Source organism: Globicephala melas, chromosome 9 (genome assembly GCF_963455315.2).
Source record: "Globicephala melas chromosome 9, mGloMel1.2, whole genome shotgun sequence".
NCBI lineage: Eukaryota > Metazoa > Chordata > Mammalia > Artiodactyla > Delphinidae > Globicephala > Globicephala melas.
The window spans coordinates 78,575,219-78,598,093 of NC_083322.1; the positions used below are offsets into that span (position 1 = coordinate 78,575,219).

The 22,875-nt window shown below is 33.5% G+C and overlaps 1 protein-coding gene across 2 annotated transcripts in view; it reads left to right on the plus strand.

The window, feature by feature from the left end:
- SEMA3A (semaphorin 3A) overlaps positions 1-22,875 on the plus strand; it is a 647,654-nt gene that overhangs the window by 525,221 nt on the left and 99,558 nt on the right. For both annotated transcript variants that reach the window (XM_060304734.1, XM_030856995.2), the window contains 2 exons: positions 10,004-10,097; positions 17,397-17,516. In XM_060304734.1, coding sequence (XP_060160717.1) covers positions 10,004-10,097; positions 17,397-17,516 — 214 coding nt within the window. The remainder of the gene's footprint in view (positions 1-10,003; positions 10,098-17,396; positions 17,517-22,875) is intronic.

Here is a 22,875-nt window from a genome sequence, read left to right on the forward strand (position 1 = left end):
TGAGATATCTGCATAAACTCAAATTAAGCTCCTATTAAAAATATAATCTTCATGAAGTATGAACACATATGCTTTCTGTTTTCCTTGGTTTATACCATTAATTTTAATGATGACAAAAAGCAGATGAATTATGTCACTGATGTTTGTTTGAGGAACCCAGATAAATTCAGATCCCTTAAATTTAGAGGGCAAATCCTATTTAATCCAGCTGTAGGAAGTGTATGTTGTTACTGGGTGGACAACAAATAAAGTGATACTAATTTCTCACAAACTTGGAAACAAAGTAATTTCATATATTTTTCTGCAAATAAAGTTAGAACTATGTTAGTTTTTTTCTACTTGTCTTTACTGTATTAGAGTATAATGTGGGGACTATATTAAATACAGTGTTACCTGTCATGGTCAATTCAGTTAAGATTAATTCAGGACCTAACGTATGCTTGAAATACAAGGAAAATACAATTAAGAGATATTATTATAACACTTTATGTATGATGTGTATTTATAAAGTAACATGGTGTGCAAATCAAACACAAAAAATAAGGATTTTAGAATCCCTCCATTTATTACTGGTTATGGAAATTGTTTACCTGACTCTGCTATATAGTATGTGACCTTAGGCAAGTCATTTTTTCTCAGTCTTTGTTATTTCATCTGTAAAATTAGTGTTATCACACTATGTACTTCAAGGAGTATTGTAATGATAAAAAAGTAAATACCTATAAAGCACTTAGGAGAGTGTGCATGGCTAATATTTGCTTAACACATATTACCTATTACATTATCATAGATAATGAGTTATCAACATGCTATCATAATAAAGATGTACCACTAATAGTGAATTTAGAATCATTAAAATTATAATGAACTAAATTTCTATATGGTTTAAGTATGCTTTCCTATGTTAATTCACGTATCTCATTGAATCCTTGAGGCAAGTATGTGGAGTGTTTTCATAGATAAGAATGTTGACACATGAAAGAGATTTTTGAAACTTGTTTTAGAGTTTACAGTTAATAATTGGCACAAGGGGTTATATAATCTAGAGTTTATAATTATTAATAATATTTTTGACCATATCTACCTTCAAATTCAAATAACAACAACAAAAAATCTGGGTCGCAGAAAAGCCATATAATCTCTGGAGACAAATTTTAGAGGTAAGATTTCTGCTTTACTAAAGCAATGCTTGAACAGACTATAGAAATTGAAATCAATGATTTTAACCATTCCTACTTACATTTAATCTAGAGATAAACTTTATAGAAATGTTGTGTACCCTGATGATATTATCCTTCTTTCTATTTTGGATCCTCAGAGTTTCTCAGGAACAGAAATTATATTCAGTGAAAAAAGTCTGCATAGATGTAACTAGAAAGGGATCACATATTATGAATATTAAATTGGACTATATTTTATATAACTGGAATATTTTTATTTAATTTAATAAATTTATTAATAATTTATTAAAATATATTTTTGTCAAAACAATACAATTTTCTCAGCTTTTGCTGAGAAAAATTTACTTTCCAAAGTGTATATTTGAAAAATATTGGCAATTATTGAATAAGCATAATTATAATTATTGACTCTAAACATTTTAGCATCAAATGACTACATTTGGGATTTAAAACCAAATCTTGTAATTATTGTGCAGCTAAAACTACTCAAAAATATTAATTATCAATAATATGAGAAGAAGGTATTAGTATACTCAGTTCTAAAAATCCTTATAAGTGTATAGCTTTTCCTTGAGCTTATCTTTCACTGAGATTCTTTTTCAATTAGCAGTCAGTCATTTACTTGCAGCAATGTTTTATTAGATTGTAGAGAAAAATAAAGTTCTAATGTAGTATGGCTGCAATTATAGTGAAATCAAAGACAGGGCTAATATATTATAATCAGGGCAGAAAATTATACTTGCTTTATTCACATAGCACTACTTTTTAAATTTCCCAGCCCTCAGTGACAGATACCAGGGTTACATTTCTTTTGTATCTTCCCACAATGTATATTGTTAAATAACTCTTTCTGACAGGCTAATTTTTATGAAGTTTATTATTCGTAATTGCTCTTATATTCTTTTGAAGAGCCAAGGCCTCTAAATAGCTCTCAATTTTGAAATAACCATGGAAAATGGAAGATTTCATACAGGCTAGGAAACCAAGTTTGAATGATTAGAATAGCAGAGGGATTGGGGCTGAAGTTCAATAGCTGAATTTATAAAAATAAATGAATACCAAATAATAGTATGTAGAGAATGAAAACAAAAATGGGTTTTAAAAGTCTGGATAATCCCTGTATTATGTTCAAGGACAGAGCCAAAGAACAACAGAAGCAAATGTCCAGATTCAGAGGGATAGGATGAGAGAATCATACCAAGTTAGAAATGGAAAGGTCTTTGTAGAATAGCTGATTTGGAAACTCTTGCCATGACTACATAAAGTCAATAAACCCTAAAGATTGCTTATAAAACATACGTATGCTTAGCTTCAATTTTCTGGAACAAGGAATCCATAGCTTCACTGGAATATTAAAGGGAATTCTGATGCAACTGAAGTTAAGAAACGTGAAATACAAAGAAGCTAAATGACTTGACCATCGTAACACACAACATAAAAAATTCCTTTAAACTGCCGTAATGTGTAAGAAGAGCTAATTCTCCCCTCCCCAGGCTATGGCAGTAGGTCTTTTCCTGTCACAAGGCTCATGTATCTTTAAATCATCCTATGCGTCACTGTCAGATTCATCATAATATTGCACCTCTTTGATGCTATTGTTCTCCAGCTAAAATTATCACCGTGTCATGAATGCATGCTAAATTGCTTATTCTGGCACAGGAAACTATCCACAGTTTGATTTCAAATTTATTTATCCACCTTATCTCTTAATATATGTATACAGTCTTCATTGTCTAAACTCAATTTTATGTTACTTATCATATGAATTATATCTATTTTGAGGGGATTTTGTTCATGCTGTTTCCTCTAGATGGACTAACCTGCATCTGTGCTTTCCTCTGCCCTCTCTCTATGAGCTCCTCTGGCCCTCTGCACCCATAACCAATGAACACACAAACACACACATGCGTACTCCCAGATACACTCACCTCCCATCAAAATACATTTTTAAAGGACTAAATCAAATAAAGCTTTTCTTTATATGCTGAAACATAAAATTATCTATCCCCACTTTGAACTCCTGTAGTTTCCAGTTTCTACTATCATAGGGTACATCTCATGCAGTTATTTTTTTAACGTAATATTTATGGTAAGCCCACTTTTTTATATAGTGGTTAAAAACATGGATTTGGAAAGAGTTTTATCAAATTCTTACTCCATCATTTATTGTCTTTATGACTTCGAGTATTAAATGGAAAATATCTCTGCTTCTCATCTGTAAAACTGGCACAATAATAGTAGGGTTGTTTGAAGATTAAGTGAAAAGACATAGATGAACTCTTAGGACATTATTAACACTTAGTATGTGTTCAGTGTTAAGTGAAATAGCTACCAAATACTTTATAAACATTGTAATAGCATATGTATATAATATTATTATTATGTACTTTTTATTGTAATTTCTTGCTCGTTGAATTAAATAATTAGACCTTTCACGTTCATATTCCAAACATAATTCTTACATAGTCACAGATCAATATATATTTACTGTACATATTAATATTTATATAGTGTTTCAGAAAACATGTAAATTAGAAAGTTTCTAAAATAAATATAGAAGCGCAAATCCCAATAAGAAGTTATATATATTTTATAAGTAGAAAATTGTATTTGGCAAAAGCCCAAACAGCTTCTCCAGTTTGATGTTCCAGTAGCCAACATCACAGAGATACATGGAGTAATTTCTGTAAGTAAAAACTGGTCAGGTGAAACAGTTATCCTGGAATTATGGAGCTATTACATTGATAAGAAGATTTTTGAATTTCTACAAAGGACAATTTTGATAACTTTTCCCTGAATAAAATGGCTGTATTGAAAGGAGTAATATTTATTAACAAGCTTAATATTAATAAGAACTGATGAACTACAAGGTCCAATGAAAGTTAAAGAGGAACAGGGATGTAAAAGCAAAGGGATTGTAACGTTATGCTCTTTGTCATTAAATTTTATTTTTTGTCTTTTATAGTAAGAGTAAACTCGTATTTGAAGTGTATAACAAGTATCAATAATCTATTAATAGTGACACATAACAACACTAAAAAATTAAAGATTATCATGTTTCTTAAAACTCACTTTAAAGCTAGGTTTAATATTTAAATTTTGTAGTCTGGCCTCTACTGCACAATTGTGTTCATATCTGTGTCATATCCTTGAAGTATTAGCTCCTAGAGTCCAGGGCAATGTCCTTGCTATTCCTTGGATATAGTTTTTCTCTAGTGCACTCGGTCACACAGTCACTCATTTATTCATTCTTTTTTTCATTGAGCTTTAACTCAGTGAAAAGTTCTGTCTTAGTATTTGGGAGAAATATAATGAATCAGATTTTTCCCTCGCCTCAAAAGTATTTAATAGGAAGAAAAGAAAAATGTGCATTATTGAATAGCAAGGTTGAAGGTAACAAATGGCACGAAGAGATTATGAATAGATTTCTATACAAGTTCCAGGGAGAAAATATTTTTTCTGCTGGGGAAAAGTAATGAACATTTAATGGACTGGTATTATGACTTAAGCTTTAAACAATGAGTGAAATTTTTGCCTGCATAGATTAGGGAAAAGTAATTTGAATGAAAGAAGGATGGCATATAAAAAAATACAGGACATGTATTTGTTCATCTGTTCTGCCATTAAAAGTTACTTAGGATAATCCCTAGCTAATAAAAATAAAAAACTAGTGATTTTACTATAATCTTTCCTTGTAGATTTCATGAACTTTTTCTACTGTGATTGTGTTCTGAAGACAAATTTTCTTTCCCTAGAGGGCCTCTAATTTTCAGTTCTACTCTTTTGCTGCTAAGGGAATAGGATCTAGAGCTGTGTTGTCCAGTAGAACTTCTGTGACAGTGGAAATGTTTGCATCTGTGCAATATTGTAGTCACAAATCTCATGTGACTGTTAAACACTTAAAATATAACTAGTGTGACTGAGAAATAGGATTTTTAATTTTAATTAATTTAAATTGCTACATGCAGCTCATGGCTATTAGAATTGCACAGCATAGATCTAGAGTCACCTTTTTAGGAGAAGTAAATCCGGATGAATTTTATCCACAAGTGGATCTCCTTTGGGTAAAATATAGTATGTCACAGTATTTCCTATGAGATCCTATTACGTCCCTTCATTGCTGAAGCCAGTAGTTTTACCCAGTATTGTCATTGCTTGTGTACTATTGTTAATTAGGATATGCACAAAGGAAATTAATAAACTATCCAGGAAGCTCTGAAGACTTCTACTAGGAAGTAACTTTTGAATTTAATCTTAAAGGAAAGGAAGTTCACCCTGGGGTTGAGGACGGGTGAGCTGGGGATAGTTCAGGCAGAGATGAGAAAAATATGGTGTGACCAAGGAATACTTGATAATTCATTAGAACTGGCAAACAAAGTATCTTTGTAAAGAGCAGGAGAGGAGAAAGAGCAATTTGAAAAAATTTAATAATGTATGTTTTAAAATACTGTCCCAGTATTGGGTTTGATTAAGTTTATATAGTTTCCCACCCAAAATGGTTATTCTATCACATATACATAGGATTTTCTTTTCTTTTCTTTCTTACAAACATCATTTATGTTTTAATCATTAAAACAACTAAAATTGCAGCTTTGTTCCCTAAATTTATTACTTGGACAAGATTGAGATTTAGGAAATTTATTGCCATGATGTCACCACTGGTTTATAATTTATAAAACTTTGGATTAGACATTAGCACAGTTATTATTTCCTCTAATGTCTTACCTCACCGCAGTCTAATAACATTCAGGAAATCTAGAAGACAAAGGGGAAAGAGTGGTCTTGAAAGCTAAAAATAGTTGCTGAAAACTGATGCAATCATGTAATAAAATATGACACAATAACTTATATGATATGCTCACAGTATCTGCTAAAGCAATTAGAATCCATGCAGCTAGATTTCTGTTCATGTATTACTAAAAATGAAAAGTATTTCAGCCCAAGTAAGAATATAAGCTATGTGGTTTAATTGTATACATTGGTCTTAAGATTTTTGGTCTTATTACTTGCATATGTGATCTGTTTAACACTCTTTAAAACAGAAAATCATTGAGTAGCAATCAGATTTCAAAAAGTCTTCCAAGTACAGCCAGACAGTTGTCTATGTGATATGCTACGTATGACAACAGAGAATGTACCATTATATTAACACAGACTTCTTTTCCAAGGGGTCAGTATTTTCACACATCTAATAGGTCTCGTGCACTAGATAACAGAAACAGCAATATTGGTGTCTCTCAATCACATTAAGTTCATCAGACGTATTAAATGGTAGCCCTTTTTAATTGAGAATTTTTATACATATTATATATATATAACATCTTTATTGGAGTATAATTGCTTTACAGTGGTGTGTTAGTTTCTGTTGTATAACAAAGTGAATCAGCTATACATATACATATATCCCCATATCTCCTCCCTCTTGTGTCTCCCTCCCAGCCTCCCTATCCCACCCCTCTAGGTGGACACAAAGCACGGAGCTGATCTCCCTGTGCTATGTGGCTGCTTCCCACTAGCTATCTGTTTTCCATTTGGTAGTGTATATATGTCCATGCCACTCTCTCTCTTCCTCCCAGCTTACCCTTCCCCCTCCCCATGTCCTCAAGTCCATTCTCTATGGCTGCGTCTTTATTCCTGTCCTGCCCCTAGGTGCTTCAGAACCATTTTTTGTTTTTTTTTTTTTTGATTTCGTATATATGTGTTAGCATATGGTATTTGTTTTTCTCTTTCTGACTTACTTCACTCTGTATGACAGTCTTTAGGTCCATCCACCTCACTACAAATAACTCAGTTTTGTTTCTTTTTATGGCTGAGTAATATTCCATTGTATATATGTGCCACATTTTCTTTATCCATTCATCTGTCGATGGACGCTTAGGTTGCTTCCTGTACATATTATATTTAATGGGTTTTTTTTGGTCAGAAAAGCTTTTGAACTGGACTGTGGTCTAGCTATAGAAATGAACAATTTTCAGTGCATTTTGGGAGTCCAAAGTATTTACATATTTTTAAACATATGTCTTAATTTCTACTGATGAATATATAGGCAGGCATTTCCACTGTAGCTTGAGAGATATTAATCAGTATAGGAAAGAATGATCTTATTTTGGTAACTATAAACAATGAAAAAATAAATTAATATTTTTGAGGGCATACTAAGTATTGTTTTATATACATTATTGCAGTAAATATTCCCAATCAACCCTATGAGATTTTCCTATCCTCCTTTTATAGATGACTGAGCTTCAGAAGGGTTTAGGGATTGCCTGAGGCCCAGATAATAAAAGGCACAGCCAGGGATAATATCCATTTCTGTCTGATTTCAACAGCCTTAGACTCCATTACTATGTGTAACAGGTATGAATTTTACACTACAAACATTTCTGTGTAAGAAATATCTTTTAGTTCCCTATTGTGAAAGCAAATTATATTTATTCCAGGCCCCATATCACTAGGCTGGAAAGGAAATTCAATCTTTTACCCTTCAGTAGAATCCTATAAGAATATAGAATAGTTACACTGTAGAAACCCAGAAATGTGGGCAAGAGTTCCGTTTAAAGGAAAAAAGATGGAAAGGAAAAAGGAGGCCAGCTTTGAACACATTACCTAACACCATGACAAAGGATAGTTTTTCATCTTCTCTTAAACTGTAACTGACATGCTTAACCTCTCTTCCTATGAAGTTTAATCCTTTACCTTGTAAATCAGATGTTAAACACGAGGTTTCAAGTACTTTTCATATACCTTGGCATTGTCTTACTCACGTGAATACATGATCCCAGACATCATGTGTCTCACACTTTGACAGATAGCTCCTCTATCTTTGTCAGTATTGTAAAATGTCTTATGAGGACAAGAAATTTATACTAATATTCCTAACAATATTTTCAGCCACACCACCACTTCTCCTTGATGCTTCCTCTAACCTGTGAGGACTAGTCACATAGACAGATTTTAATATTTTCTATCATTGTGGCAGTAGAGTGTATATCATCTACTGAGCATATTTATTTTGGATTATTTCCTAATTTTTATCTAAATATTTCTTAAGATTTCTTCTATGCTTCTTCTTAGTATATGGCAATAAATTTCATATTATAATTTTAATATTCAAGTGTCTGACAATTGTGTATTTGTAAATAAGTTTATAATTTGGTGACTTATGTAACTGTTTTTAAGTAATATTTCTTTCAAGTTCTGGTAGGAAAGTTTACAACAATGGTAACAACTTGTGTTAAATTTTCATATTCTTGTAGCAGTAATATGAGCAGTATTAATAGAATAAAAATAGTGTCTGTTTTTTATTTTGTTGCTTTAAAAATACTTTATTTCAATTCTTTAATCCTCACAATAAACATTTGAGATTAAATATCCTTATCAACATTAACTTTTAGAAACCGAAGGCTCAGAGATATTAATTGGCCACCAAAGAACCAGAGCTAATCATTGGCCCAAGTGGGCCTGACTCCTGACTCACTGCCCTTCCTACTACAACTTAGCACAATTCTGAGAAACCCCGTAAATTTTTCACAGTGTAAATTTTAGAATTCAGCTAAAGAACCATCATTGCTAGGGGATAGCTATTTACCAAGTACAGAATCACTGCAAGCAAACAGGAGACTTGGTAATTCTTACAGTAGTAAAGATGGAGAACATTTTTGGTTTGCTTCCTTTTTCACTCTTCTTCCCTAACCCAAATGAATTTTCAGAGTCATAATTTGAAACTCTGCCATTAGCTCCATCAGAGATATTAAATGTTAAATAAAGTGACCCATATTGGCCATAAAATGAACACCATTTACTATCCTAAGAATATAGAAAATGCTTTTATGTGAATAGTAGAGAAATTGCCAAAAAAGGTATTTTATTTCAGTCTGTGGACAAGCTAATGTGCTACTGGAAAATGCATACATATTCTGACCTAATTAATTTCCAGAGCACTTGGTTCTGAAAAGAATGCTCCGAGATACCCCAGTTTATTCCACTGTCATATAGAAGCCTCACATTCTGAGGACAGTGTCTTAGGCATGAGTTAGTTATCTCCTTCTTAAGGATTTTGTTGCAGTGCTTTCTGGCATACTTTCTACCATAGTCAAATGTTCACTTAAGTTTCTGGGTGCTTGAGCCTCAACTGAGCAGACTTCCCTGTGATAAAAATGTGTCACCTCTGTGCTTGTTGTCCTAAGGACACTATCTCCAGGCACACCCATCCTAATAAACAGTTTGATATTTCCCACTTAGAGAAATTGATAAGGATAGTTTCAGGCACCTTCCACCTTCCAAGGTGTGAGTAATTTTAAAATGCTTGAGGAGCTTGTAAGCATCAAAGTCGTAGGAATGACAGAGTGGAGGACGTGACTGCTATGACTATTTCCTTCTGGAAAGTACATACAGAGAAGTGAGATAGCGTATCTTCTTGCAGACATCTAATATAGTGAGTTGTTATTTTTTCTCTATGTGAAGGAAGTAAAGGAGTTATTTGTTTAAATTTAACATTCTTTCAAGAGCCATTAGGGTAGCTCTTAGCATAGCTCTGTGATAAAATGATCACTCATCATAGCGTGCTTGTCCTTTAGAGTTCACTTATACACTATTGCTTGCAACATGCTAAATGCTACTAAAAATCACCAAGCTAAATAGATATTTGTCTAGTAATAGCTAGGTTTTATCCCCCTTAAGTTATTCTGGCATCTCTAAAGTTTACACAAATAATAATACACCTTGATAGTGCAGAAGAATACTCAACCTCTCTCTGATTAACTGGCATGTTAAAAATACTTTCTATTATAAATAAATTGAATTCTTCTTTTTCTTTTCTACAGGACAACATTTTTAAGCTGGAAGACTCACATTTTGAGAATGGCCGTGGGAAGAGCCCATATGACCCTAAACTGCTGACGGCATCTCTTTTAATAGGTACTCAGTCAACAGTCAGCTAAACAGTGAATTTTCTGTAGATAATAGCCAGATTGCATGTTCCTTGTTATATACCAAGATTTTTCATTATTAATCATAAAATATTTTAGGAGTATGTCAGTTGAGATATTTTCAAATATTTTGAAAATGAAACACTAAATGCTGATTTGGTTATTGTACTATCTAGTCTATGATTCTTTTTAATCAGAATGGTTTAATAGTATCTTTAAAATTGGCTGCTCAATCACTATACATCCCCCTAGACCTTTACAATTTTTGTTTTGTAAAAATATGGTTTTGATTTTCATTTTTTGGGAAGAGGCGTTTCAAGGGGGAATTCTGACAGGTCAGAAGGAAAGAAGGAGATTCACTCCAAGTTGTTAATTGTAGTCTGAAGATTTGTCACACTCTCAGCATTTGGTCAGCTTAATCAGCACAATGCAACTAAATGGTAGTACAATTGACAGAGACCCCTTGTGTCACCTTGAGTTGACAAAGTCCTTCTGTATTCATCTTTTCTGACTTTAGGGCTTCTTCTTCTTTTTTTAATCTAACAAAACATTTTATGCATTTCCTGTGTCCTTTTCTTTAGCCATCTTCCTAGTTCTAGTTTTCTTTTACTTCAACATTGCAGATAGGTGGTGAATGCTTAGCCATAGTTCAAAAGGATAGAAAGAGGAAGATAGAAGTAGGCAGAAGGAGAAAACTTTAGTTTGTATTGAAAAATAGAGAATTCTTTCCACATTCTTTTAACCACTTCTGGACTGGGATTAAATAATACACAAAAAGTGATATATCATTAAACAATTTTTCTTTTTCTTTTTTTGTTCTCTTGTTTTAACTTTTGAGTATGCCAGCAACCTAAAGTACGGAAGATTCTGGGTCATTACCTTACTCCTGAATATATGTTTTTCTATAATCATGTAGAAATTACGTAGCTTTTTGTTTCCTTTTCTTTTTCCTTTTGTTTTCTTTTTTATAAAATATAGAAAGTAATTATTTGATAACACAAAAGAATAATAAGTGAAACTTTTCAGGTGTAAACTTTCTAATAAAATTTTGAATAATACATCTAGATTTTTAAAAGGTAAATTTAGGCTATTATTTGACATATAATAATTTCATAAAGTTTAGCCTTTTTATTTTAAAAAATAATCTTTTTTCTATTCAACAAACTAAGACTCTAGTCATACTGACTACAGCATTAACTTGAAAATATATTTTTTCCAGTATTCTCTAGTGTTTATCGCTGTTTCACTGATCCTTTTACTATTAAGAATAAAACCATTACAGCATGAATTACCTCCTCTATTGCTTTGGAAATGTAGACAATTTCAGTCCATTTGATCCATTTATGGAGCACTTTAACAAAAGTTTAAGACCTGAAGGAATGCAGCAAATGTAACACACTTATAATTTTCCTATTCGCAGATGGCCTAGTGATTACGTGTGGATGACTTCCTTAAGTGCACACACAGAAATTTGAAAACTGTCTTAAACAAAGGGGAGGAGTCCTATCTTGTTTGAACCTGCAGGCTGTACTTATTTAAATTGCATACTGAACAAAAAAAGATAGATATTCCTCAAAAAAGCAGTATGTAAAAGTGTGCCTAGAGCAGCTTTATTTTGTGGTATGTTTCTCAGTAGGGGTTTGCTTATTTATTTTAATATTCCACTGAGAAAGAATGATGACAACTAAGTATTACATAGTTCATATGGCGTGCAGCCACACAATGTCCACAAAGAATATGAAACGCTGCAGTTTTGATTTTATATTAGAACTTCCTTGAAACAGTTGTATAGGTTTGTGAAAAGGAAAAGAGAATGAGGGAAGTTGCATGAGTCAAGGAGAGGATGTATGGCTGGAAAAGAACGGTAGGCATTTCAGAGAAACAGCTTTTAAATGAAAGGCCAGATCTCACCTAGCCAGTACTGTAAAGTAATTGAATAATTTTCAGAGATATTTAGTGCTTATTGACAGAGGAGATTATTAAAGCCAACTTAAGTTAATTTCTGGATCAATTGAATAGCAAGATACAGAAAAATGAGCAGGCCATACTAGACCTGGTAAAATCCCTCAAAATATTTGTAGCACCATTTTAATTCAAAAGCTGTGACTTCCTTTATTGAGGTTACTTGCTTCTTTATAACTATGCTATAATTCCGCCATGAGTCAGGAAAGAACATAATTTGACATTAGAATATGCTCTCACTTGGTATTAAAGGTACTCCCCAAATTAATTAACTATAATTGAGAAATTATTTGAACCACTCTGAGCCTCAGTTTCTGTGTATGTAAAATGGCATGGCTATGCAAATTCCACTAGTTTGTTGTGAGAATTAAATAAGACAATGTAATAGCATACTACATTTGGGTACGTACATATTTCTGGCATATATTTGGAAATAGAAACTGAAAAAAGAGGAACAGGTAATAGAGGTGTTTTGTAGGGAGGCTAGGAGAGAGATTTGGTAATGTATAAATTTTACATTTTTAATTTTGTATCATTTACAACTACTTAAAAAATGTTAGTTTTAAAAGTACAGAATTAACAAAGCCAGTATATTTATTGTTACAGAAAAGGTTGCTTAACAAATGTGAAAATGTAAAAGTATTCCCATACCCTTCCACTCTCAAGAAGTAGCTTTTATCCATGCCATGTCGGGGGGCGGGGGGGTGGGGTGTGTGTGTGTGTGTGTGTGTGTGTGTGTGTGTGTGTGTGTGTGTGTGTGTGTGTGTGTGTGTGTGTGTGTGTGTTTGAGAGACATATTTTTTTCCCTCTGTTTCTAATTACTCTGCTACGCTGTGAGTGGAATTTGCTTAAGGTGTTAACAACATAATGGCTTGGTCTTTAGGTTTGTTTGATTTTTGCTCACATCCATGATACACTTTACACCTGTGTTAGTAATGCTGTGATTTCATCAGGAAATTTTTTTTTTTCCACCTTCTGTTTCTTCTCACCACACCCTTTTCAGGAATTGTAATCCAATATATTAACTGATCTAAGCCACATTTTTACTTCATTTTGAGCTGTGAATAGAAAGTACAGAGTACATATGAACTTGTGTTTTTAACACATGCTTCTCAGGTAACACTGCCATGGTGGAAATGCAGTTCACTAAACTTTTTGTTCATCTCAGTAAAGAATGCTTTCCTTAGAGACAGTTAAGAAAGCTTACAGTTCAGAAAGAATGGCACTGTACTCAAATATGAAAGAGCAACTTTCATATTTGACAATTTCTAGCTTGTTAGTTACATCTGTCAGCACTAATTTATCTCAGTCTGATGTATTATTTTTGAGACATCAAACTGCCTATATGGTACTTTTGTAGAAAGACTTAACAACTTTGTTGGACAGAGTATCCACAACCACTTTTTGATGTGTATAACAATTCCTTGAGTATATTATTCTACCATCAATTTAATAAAATTGGACAGATACATTTTCTTTCACTAGTAACTTAGTATATATGGGAAAACCCAAAAGTATGTATCTTAGCCATAATGCAATTTGAATCATTGTAAGCTAACATTTACGTATACTTAGGGTCGTAAAATTGGAAAATTAACATGCATAATTTGATAACTTCATAAAGGACCTCGAACATACAAAAGAAGTTTGGCAAGTGGGCTTTGTTAAAAAAATAAAAAAATATATTTGTTCTCCAAATATAAGCCAACTAAGGTATGTAAATTGCTTAAACACAGATATATATATATATTGTTTAATAAATTTATTTTATTTATTTATTTCTGGCTGCGTTGGGTCTTCGTTGCTGCACACGGGGTTTCTCTAGTCACGGCGAGTGGGGGCTACTCTTCGTTGCGGTGTGCGGGCTTCTCATTGCAGTGGCTTCTCTTGTTGCAGAGCACGGGCTCTAGGCGTGCGGGCTTCAGTAATTGTGGCACATGGGCTCAATAGTTGTGGCTCACAGGCTCTAGAGTGCAGGCTCAGTATTTGTGGTGCACAGGCTGAGTTGCTCCGTGGCATGTGGGATCTTCCCAGACCAGGGCTTGAACCTGTGTCCCCTGCATTGGCAGGAGGATTCTTAACCATTGTGCCACCAGGGAAGCCCTAAACTCAGAAATTGTCGGGTCATTTCAGATAGCCAAAGAATGTAATAAGTCTTTAATACAGGGTAGAATACACAATTACATTAAATGAAATATAGTCTGAGTTGATATTTTATATCTGCTTAAAGAGAATGCAAGAGTAGGATATTCTACCACCTATACAGCTGGGCCAAATAAAAAATACGTCATACAATTTCTGGAGGAGTCATCCTGGATAAGAACCCTATAGATAGCTGAGCAGAAAATCTGATCTAAGCCCTGGTGTAAAGGAACAGTTAGTGATATTGAGCATTGACAACATGAGAATGTGCCCTCATGCCCACCTAATCATCTAGTGCCCTCCAGCTCATAGATATCATGTTGACTTTTGCTAAAAATAATATTTGAGTAGGAGGTAATTTCCTATGACTGGAGGCAACTGGTGCCTTAACTACAACCTTCCTTTGGTTTTTAAGTCAACTCTTTATAAATTCTGTCTTTAGTAATAAATTCAGTCACTAGCTCTTCTACTGATGAACTCTTCTAACTCTTCTACATTCTCTGAGTGACAGAAAATCAGTGTTTCTGCCTTTGCCTTCATTTGTATTGTTTTTTGCCTTCCTCATGTGGGAATGTTGTAAAACAGCTAAACAAATGAATATGAGAAACAAATACCTATCAATATCCAAATAATGTTTATTTGGTTACAGTTTTCATTATTTCAACTCTATCTGGAATAGAGTTTACATATAATAGCAACCGTAATTATGAATTTTACTCACACTGAAAAAGCTAAATGAAAAAAGCAATTAACTGATGATATTCTTTACTCTTCCATTTTTGATTATACTTACTGTTAGGCATGGTCTGGCTACAGTCTGATATGAAATTGCTCAGTTTTCACCTTTCGGTTGTTCTGTTTTCGCCTTTCATGATTTTCATCACCTAACGTGGTTGGGGGGGCAATGAGGTTCAACTAGTAATTTAATACTTTTGATTTTTCAAGGTAAAGAGGATACAGGTCACCCTGTACAGGTGTTCCAACATGAAAGTATTTGAAATTGACATGAAGATTTTAGGCTGCTTTCACAACACGCTTTTAACTAACATTCTCTCATTCACCTGAAGTTTAAAAATTCATCACTTCTATCAATCAATTATTTGTAAAAAGATAAGCTTTAAACCTTAATAAAAATGTTACAGTGATTGAATATAGGTTAAAATTAAGTAGACCATATGCGTTAAAATGTTTCAAAGTACCTTTGAAACTTATAGATAGCTTGTTCATAGTGTTTTTGTGCCTTTCGAAAAGGGTTATTTCTTTACCTTGTGGGCATATAGAACATTATTGTAGCATATTATGGTGAGAGCAACTCAGATTTGAGCAACTTGATCTTTAATTAAGTAAAGAGAAGACAAGATGCTTTTGAATCCCAAAGATACCATAATATGGCAATTTATGGTGTCATATGAGTACCATCCATTTAGCTAGTAATTTGTACTTAATACATTGTCAGACCATTACTTTTATTTGTCTTGATTCACAACAATTCAAAATAAGTGATCAGTTTTAAAAAACTCAGTCTCTAAGATAAGGTGTCTTTCTATTAATATTTAAAGTTATAACTTGGCGTTTCTCAGTGATTCTGTCTATGTAGCTATTCTGCACTGCTTTGGAAGTTTTCCAAAGCCTGGTACCTTCAAACACATGAGAGAACCAGAGGTTCTACCAGAGGAATTAATTTAGTTTGGACCACTGAAAAGGTCTATTTTTGTTTCAAAGCCCCTTATTTGCAAGTGAGAATTGTGGGTGTGAACAAAGATAACACATAAAGGATCAGACTAATTAGACTTTCCCAAAGGTATTGATAACTGAAGATGCACAGAAAGTTTCTGATTGATATACAAGAAAGTCCTTTGGAAATTATAGTGGTATACAAATGTTTTAAGTTATAATTTATGTATGCCTACTTTGTTTTCGGACTATTTTTCGAGTCAGTGAATTCAGAAACATTAGCATATCCAAATAATCAACAAGATAATAGGTTTTACTGTCATTATGGTAGATTATTTGGAGAAAATGTTACATTTATTGTTGTTTTGTTTTGCTGATAATTCACTGTAAGCAAGCAGGCAATAATGCATTTTCTGGATGGAATAATATGAGGCACTTTTTGTTTAAAGGAAAGAAAACGTCATTTTTACAAAGTTCAGTTTATTGAACGGTGATATGGTATATATTTAGTATAAGAGGCTTGGGTTAAACAGGCCTGGGTTTGAACTTTCACCTTGACTTGCCTAGTCATTAGCTGAGCAACCTTGGGTTTCTTGAGCTGTAAAATAGGGATAACATTTACGTCATGGGGTTGTTGACAGAACTAAATGAGATAATTTGAAAGTGTCAAGCCAGCACCTGACTACCCTGCAAGCACAAATGGTATTCAGTAAATATTAACTTCTCTTTCTCCTTATTTCTTTTTCCTTTCTATTCCAACCTTCTGATTATGATTCTCCCATTATTAAACTCTGACCTAGAGTTAATTCAACTTAAGTAGAAATGAGTCAAAGCACAACAGAATCTTGAGCTGTAGTGATTATGGCCTGTGTTTATCAAAATACCCCCTTCTTCAAACACATTTCTGTTATATCTGAAACTATGTGGTGGACTTGTTTTTGGATTGTATGATAGCTCATACCAAGTTAGAGCATTTTTCCCACTTAATATACTAAAAAATGAAAGGCAAGAAAAATTTTTGGCAAGGAAAATATTAGTCTTCTCCAAATTATAGCAAAATCTCATTAATTTAGATCCCACTAAAAAGGAAGTGTATTAGAAAGTTAATTTCCATTAAAATCAAAACTATAAGCAAGATTTTGCAATGAGACTTTACCCTAAAAAATAAAGATATTAGAACCATAGTAGATTGAAACGTATAAAAGCAGACAATGTGACGCATATAATTTGTGTTTTGTACTTTGTCTTTGGTCATAATAGAAAATATAAAAGTTCATGTTTTAGTAATGTGCACTGAATCATACTTTACTCAGTTTTTCAGAGTTAGTGCTAAATGAGTAGTGAGATACTCCCTTCAACAAAGACACAGGATAAACATAAGTAGCTTTGCATAGTGATGCAGAGAGCATTAGCGTGGTCTTAACATGAAACCTGTATTTTGTGTGTTTTGTTTCTCTTGCCTCAATTGAATTAAAGTATGTGTATGTGGTTTTATTTTGTCACAACACAGATGGAGAATTATACTCTGGAACGGCAGCTGATTTTATGGGGCGAGACTTTGCTATCTTCCGAACTCTTGGGCACCACCACCCAATCAGGACAGAGCAGCACGATTCCAGGTGGCTCAATGGTAGGTGGTGCGTGCCAGAATGCAGGCACAAAACACGGGCATCTATAGTAGGTCAGTGGAGAGCTTTCCTTATACGGTACAAACAGCATGAGTTGAGATTTAGTGTGCAGATAAACTCATGGTGGTGACTTCACGGCTGTGTGTGTGAGAAAGTGGGACAAAAAGAGAAAAGAGAGATTAAAAATTTAAGAAAATATTTGCTTTGTGCCAAAACTAAAGTTTCTCAGTAGTTAACTATGGAAAGAAATAGATCTGGGCTGGAGCTACGGAAGGGAGGCAATGGAAAAAGATAAGATGACTTACCAGTCTTGTCTTCCAGGGACACCACAACAAATCTCATGATGTAGTATTTTTTTTCCTCCACACCTCTCATGTGGCCTTGAGAGCATAAGTTATTAAATGTTTGAAAAAATTGTTGTGCTAAAAGCATTACATTGAAAGTGTTTTTGAAAGGATTTTGTATCATTTCATTTGATTCTCCTTTAATCTTCCTAAAATTCTTTCTCCTGTTTTATAGGTTGGGAAATTAACATCAATATTTTATCTAAGATTACATCTAACCCAATAGTAGTTTTGGGGCAAGAACCCAGTTTCCTGACCTTTAGTCACTAGTGTCATACTTGATGAAGCAGATACTTTTTTAAAAAATTTATTTTATTGAAGTACAGTTGATTTACAATGTTGTTTTAATTTCTGCTGTACACCAAACTGAGTCAATTATACATACATATATATATATACACATTCTTTTTCATATTCTTTTCCATTATGGTTTATCACAGGATATTGAACATAGTTCCCTGTGCTATGCAGTAGGACTTTGTTGCTTATCCACTCAATATATTATAGTTTGCAAGGCAGATACTTTTTTAATTCTCTTTTTCTTTTTAATACATAAATAAATTTACCATAGGAGAAAATTATAAAATTTATATGCCAAAAATAAATAAATACTATTTTCATTCAGATTTTGAACCAAATAATCCTTATATAATCTTCCATGTAGAGGTGTTTTTTTTTGGATTATTCATTTATGCATTCACCAAAGATTTTTTTATAATCGTCCCCACCATATTTTCATGGTTGTTTTTTATTATTAAATAATGATCTCCATTTATATCTGCCTTCAGTCCTATAAAATAAAGCTTCCCAGTCTCTAATCTTGCATTCATGAACTCTCCTTTGGTTTTACATGCCTCATTAATAAGGATGAAGCTCATGGCTTACAGTCCATCTATGTACTCAGTAAGATGCTTGATTGTCTCACTCTTTGAACTTCTGCCACACTTGCTTCTCCTGAACTTCTGGGGGGGTACCCAAAATTCATTTCACCTCTGTCTTTCACTGGTTTGTTAGAGAACAATCACAATATGCTCTAAAACCTTGCTGAAATTTCAGGAGACCATGAGCTGTGTGTCTTTGTTCTTCTATATCCCAATTCTAAAATGACTATTTAAATCATAAAACATACCTCAAATTACCTCAATCAGCATTTCATTCCTCCTGTAACAGTATTTCTGATTGTCCTGTTATTTTTCATGTATTAGTGAAAATGATGTGCCTCTTAACTTCCACCTTTGACCCTACTGCTTTGCTCTTAATTGCATTGATTTTTTTTCATAAATTTACCCAATTTACTCTTTTTGCTGTTTTTATCTCTTCTTCACCACTGATTTCTTCCCTGACCTGAAAACATGTTTGTCTACCCTATCCATACTCTCCCTTTAATCATGGTGTACCACGAGGTCTCTAGATGTCTAATTCCATAGCCTGGTTAGGAACTTGTTTTCTCAGCATTTTCACCAGATTTAGCCAGTTTCAACCTGACTTTGATCCCATGAAACTGCTTCTCCACTAATGACTTCCTATGTTTTTTTTTAATCAGTCTCCATTTAGACAACCTCTCCTGTGGTATTTGTCACTTAACTAGCCCTTTGTCTTTAAAAGGGTCTGTTCTCCCAGTTTCCTGCATTTCCTGCTCTCCCAATTTTCTCCAGTTTGACATTACTTCCCAGTTGCTGTCCTTTAAATGCAGATGATGCCTAAAATAATTCATGATTGAGTACAAACACTGTGGTAATCAAAAGGGACTGGACATATAGTCAAATACCCACCTCTGGGGGTAGAGGAAGTAGAATGGTGCCCAGGTGACCATCTGAGAAATTAGAAGCCTCACTAAGGAAAAGAAAAATGCTGAGCTGAGATCACGGTAAGGCTCTCTGTGTAAAGCCGTTGAAGACCCAAACTCTAAAATCCCAGAGGACAGTTTGGAATATCCACTGTTAATTATTAAACCTAGGCTTTGTATGGACTCAAAATTAGTAGGAAAAAACCTCTTTCAATATGGCTATCTGGTCTGCTCTCAAACGGAAATATTTATATAGAAGGGGAAAGTTTGTTTTTTTGTTCAGCAAGAGTGAGACTTTGATCTACTAAGAACTCTAAAGGGCATACAGGCTTTCACTGTCCATGAGAAAGAAAATCTCATTAGAAGATGGAATAACATAAAGGAGAGTATAGTATCCATTTCATTTTCATGGCCTTGGAGGAAAAAAGTCATCAAGTTAAAGCTGCTTTTGTGCTGCGCACTCACATGTTGACAGCTGAGTCTGAATAATTTACACTGTGGGAAAACAGTCATTGTCCGCAGCTCTGTATTTCATCTCTGCAAATGTGTAGTTCATTTGAGAATTCAGTTATCAGTCTCTCAGCACTAAACGTGAGAACTGATTTTGCCAAATTAGCACAAAGGTTACATTTGACAGGGTGCAGAAACCAGAACTGCGGCAAGGTGGAGGATGCAGACACATACGAGATAGAACCAAGGGACTGTGTGATTCACAAGCCTCCTGAAATTAAACACCACTGAAGAACAAAACTGGAAACATAATGTTTACACACGCATGTATAAAATAAGTGAATTTTGAGGCATCAGCATAGACTACACAATCAGTTGTGCTGCCAGAAGTAATAAATTACTTGGCAAGGTACTTTTTGAAAGGTCTCCTGGACTATTGAAATTAATTTTGGCACAGGGCTTACTTTACTTTTATCAAATCAATTCAAACCAATTCAATTATTTTGGAAGAATTAATTGGCCTATTTCAGATGACTTTTAATTTGTGTTCTTGCTAAACAAAAATAAAAAACAAAACTGTTGTGTAGAATTGGATCTTGAAATGTCTTAACTTTTATGGAATTTCACTATTTTCATAATTACTCACTAAAGTTTACATTTTTATAATAGTAGCAATAAAGGCTTAAATTCAGTTTCATTTTACCAGGAAACATTAGGAATTAAGTAACAAACTTTTAGATGAAGAAACATGAGAGATGGAATCTATTGATTTTTTCCATAACTGCTTTTTAAAAATCATCCTTTACACTAGCCCCTAGTTTAAGATTGCTAGATGTTAGAACAACTTTTGATTCCAGAAAATGTACTGGTATGAGTTTGACCTGATGTGCCAAAATTCGCTGTTTTTTTCTTTTTGCTTCATAAATTCTCTTGATATTATATAGCTTTAAACTTCAATTCTAATTTTGGTTTACTAACAGTGTAAAAATTAGGTAAAATTTCTCTCTGTATATTCATAGTAAAAAACCAAGTTTACCCTGCTGTTACAGTAATGATTTCTTATCATTTATTGTGTAAGTATCACCTAGTTCTTGTACATATTAGTCATTCATTAGAGCAGATGGATAGCTAACCCACATTTATTTGATGGACACTATTTCTAACATTGTTTATTTATGTCTTGGACTAACATTGGAATGCTCTATGATAGAAGGAAAGACTATAGTCTTCAGAGTGAGACACTGTTTTACCTTGACCTTGTACCTATTCATGGGTTTATAATACTACCTACCTCTTAGAGTTGTGAAAAAATCGACTACATGATAATGCATATAGAGTACTAAGCAAGTGATTGGCATGTAGTAAGCACTTAATAAATGTGAGTTTTTTCTGTATCCTTTATCCCACTTCCATTGGGTGGAGCATGCTTAGTAAGCTTTGTCAGACTCATTCTGTGAGTGATTATATTTGAGTCAGGGTGAAAGGGCAGTCAGAGCTGGGTTTAATACATGAAACCACATGGATCCTTGAGAGAGCCAAGGCCCAGTGCACACAAACAGACCTAATTACAGTGCCCAGAGTGTTAGACCTTCCTACTCATTTTAGGAAGACCTGTTTTCTTTTAGTGGAATTTCCTAAAAGGATTGTGCCTGTGGATAGACCAACTCACTTGCTTTTTTTCCTGTAATTGAAATGGTATGCGAGTCATCATTCCACTTCCTCTCACTTGTAACACTCATACCAGGATGGCTTGCCCTTATTGGAATCAGCATAGCTTCCTCTGTGGTCATGCACTAGGATATTTCATGTTCTCTAAAGATTCAAATTTCTCCACAAGATATATTTTTTTGAAAATAGAACCAAGAAATGTAACCGCAAATAAGTTCTGAGAGCACAAATTAATACTGCATGGTACCAGATATCTAATCTTAAATCACTTGTATAACTCTTTTGATATACTATTTTAATTCTACCATCTTTAAAGGCATGAACTGTATCAGAGTATCTAACTGGATTTTTTTAATAAATAAAATTAATCATCTAGTTTGGCATAATGTCAGACTTATTAATGATGCCATTTTGAACTATTTCTCTGACTTAAGTTAGTAATATTTTGCTGACCTTGAGGAAAAAAAGCCCTCTGGAAGCCTTACTCTATGGTTACATGAGCAGATGAGTATTATAGATGTTGAGTGACCATTCAGTTGAAACAACAAGAGCAACCACAAACATCCTCTATGAAAGAAGCAACAAAGATAGAGTCTTTTTAAACTTTTGAATTACATATTCTATGAATTACATTCTGTAGTAATTAGTTAACAGTTCTGAAGTATCAGTGCATAGAGTCACAAATAAAAATGTTCGTATTTTTGGTTATTTTTGGTGAAATAATGCTGAAACATGGATATGTAATAGTTTAAAATAAGTATCCATAACTATATCTAAACACAACCTATTAGTTATGGTTTTTTCCTTATGAATCTATTACCAAGAAAAATTTTCATGCTGATAAAGAATGCCCACCTGCCAGAAATACAATTTTTTCCAAAAATACATACCATGAAATTATTCTACTCTCTAAATGATGATAAATTTAATACACTCACTAAATATGCCTTCTTTTTCTCATAAAGAAAAAGTTCCCAAAGTATACCTTTACTTGCTCTTCTTTTCTGAGGACCTATTTTCTGTGTCATATTTTATCTAAGGACCATAATCACTTTTAACCAGTTTTGTTTGAAATTACTTTGCACTTATGAGGAAAAAAAATGAATAAAACTT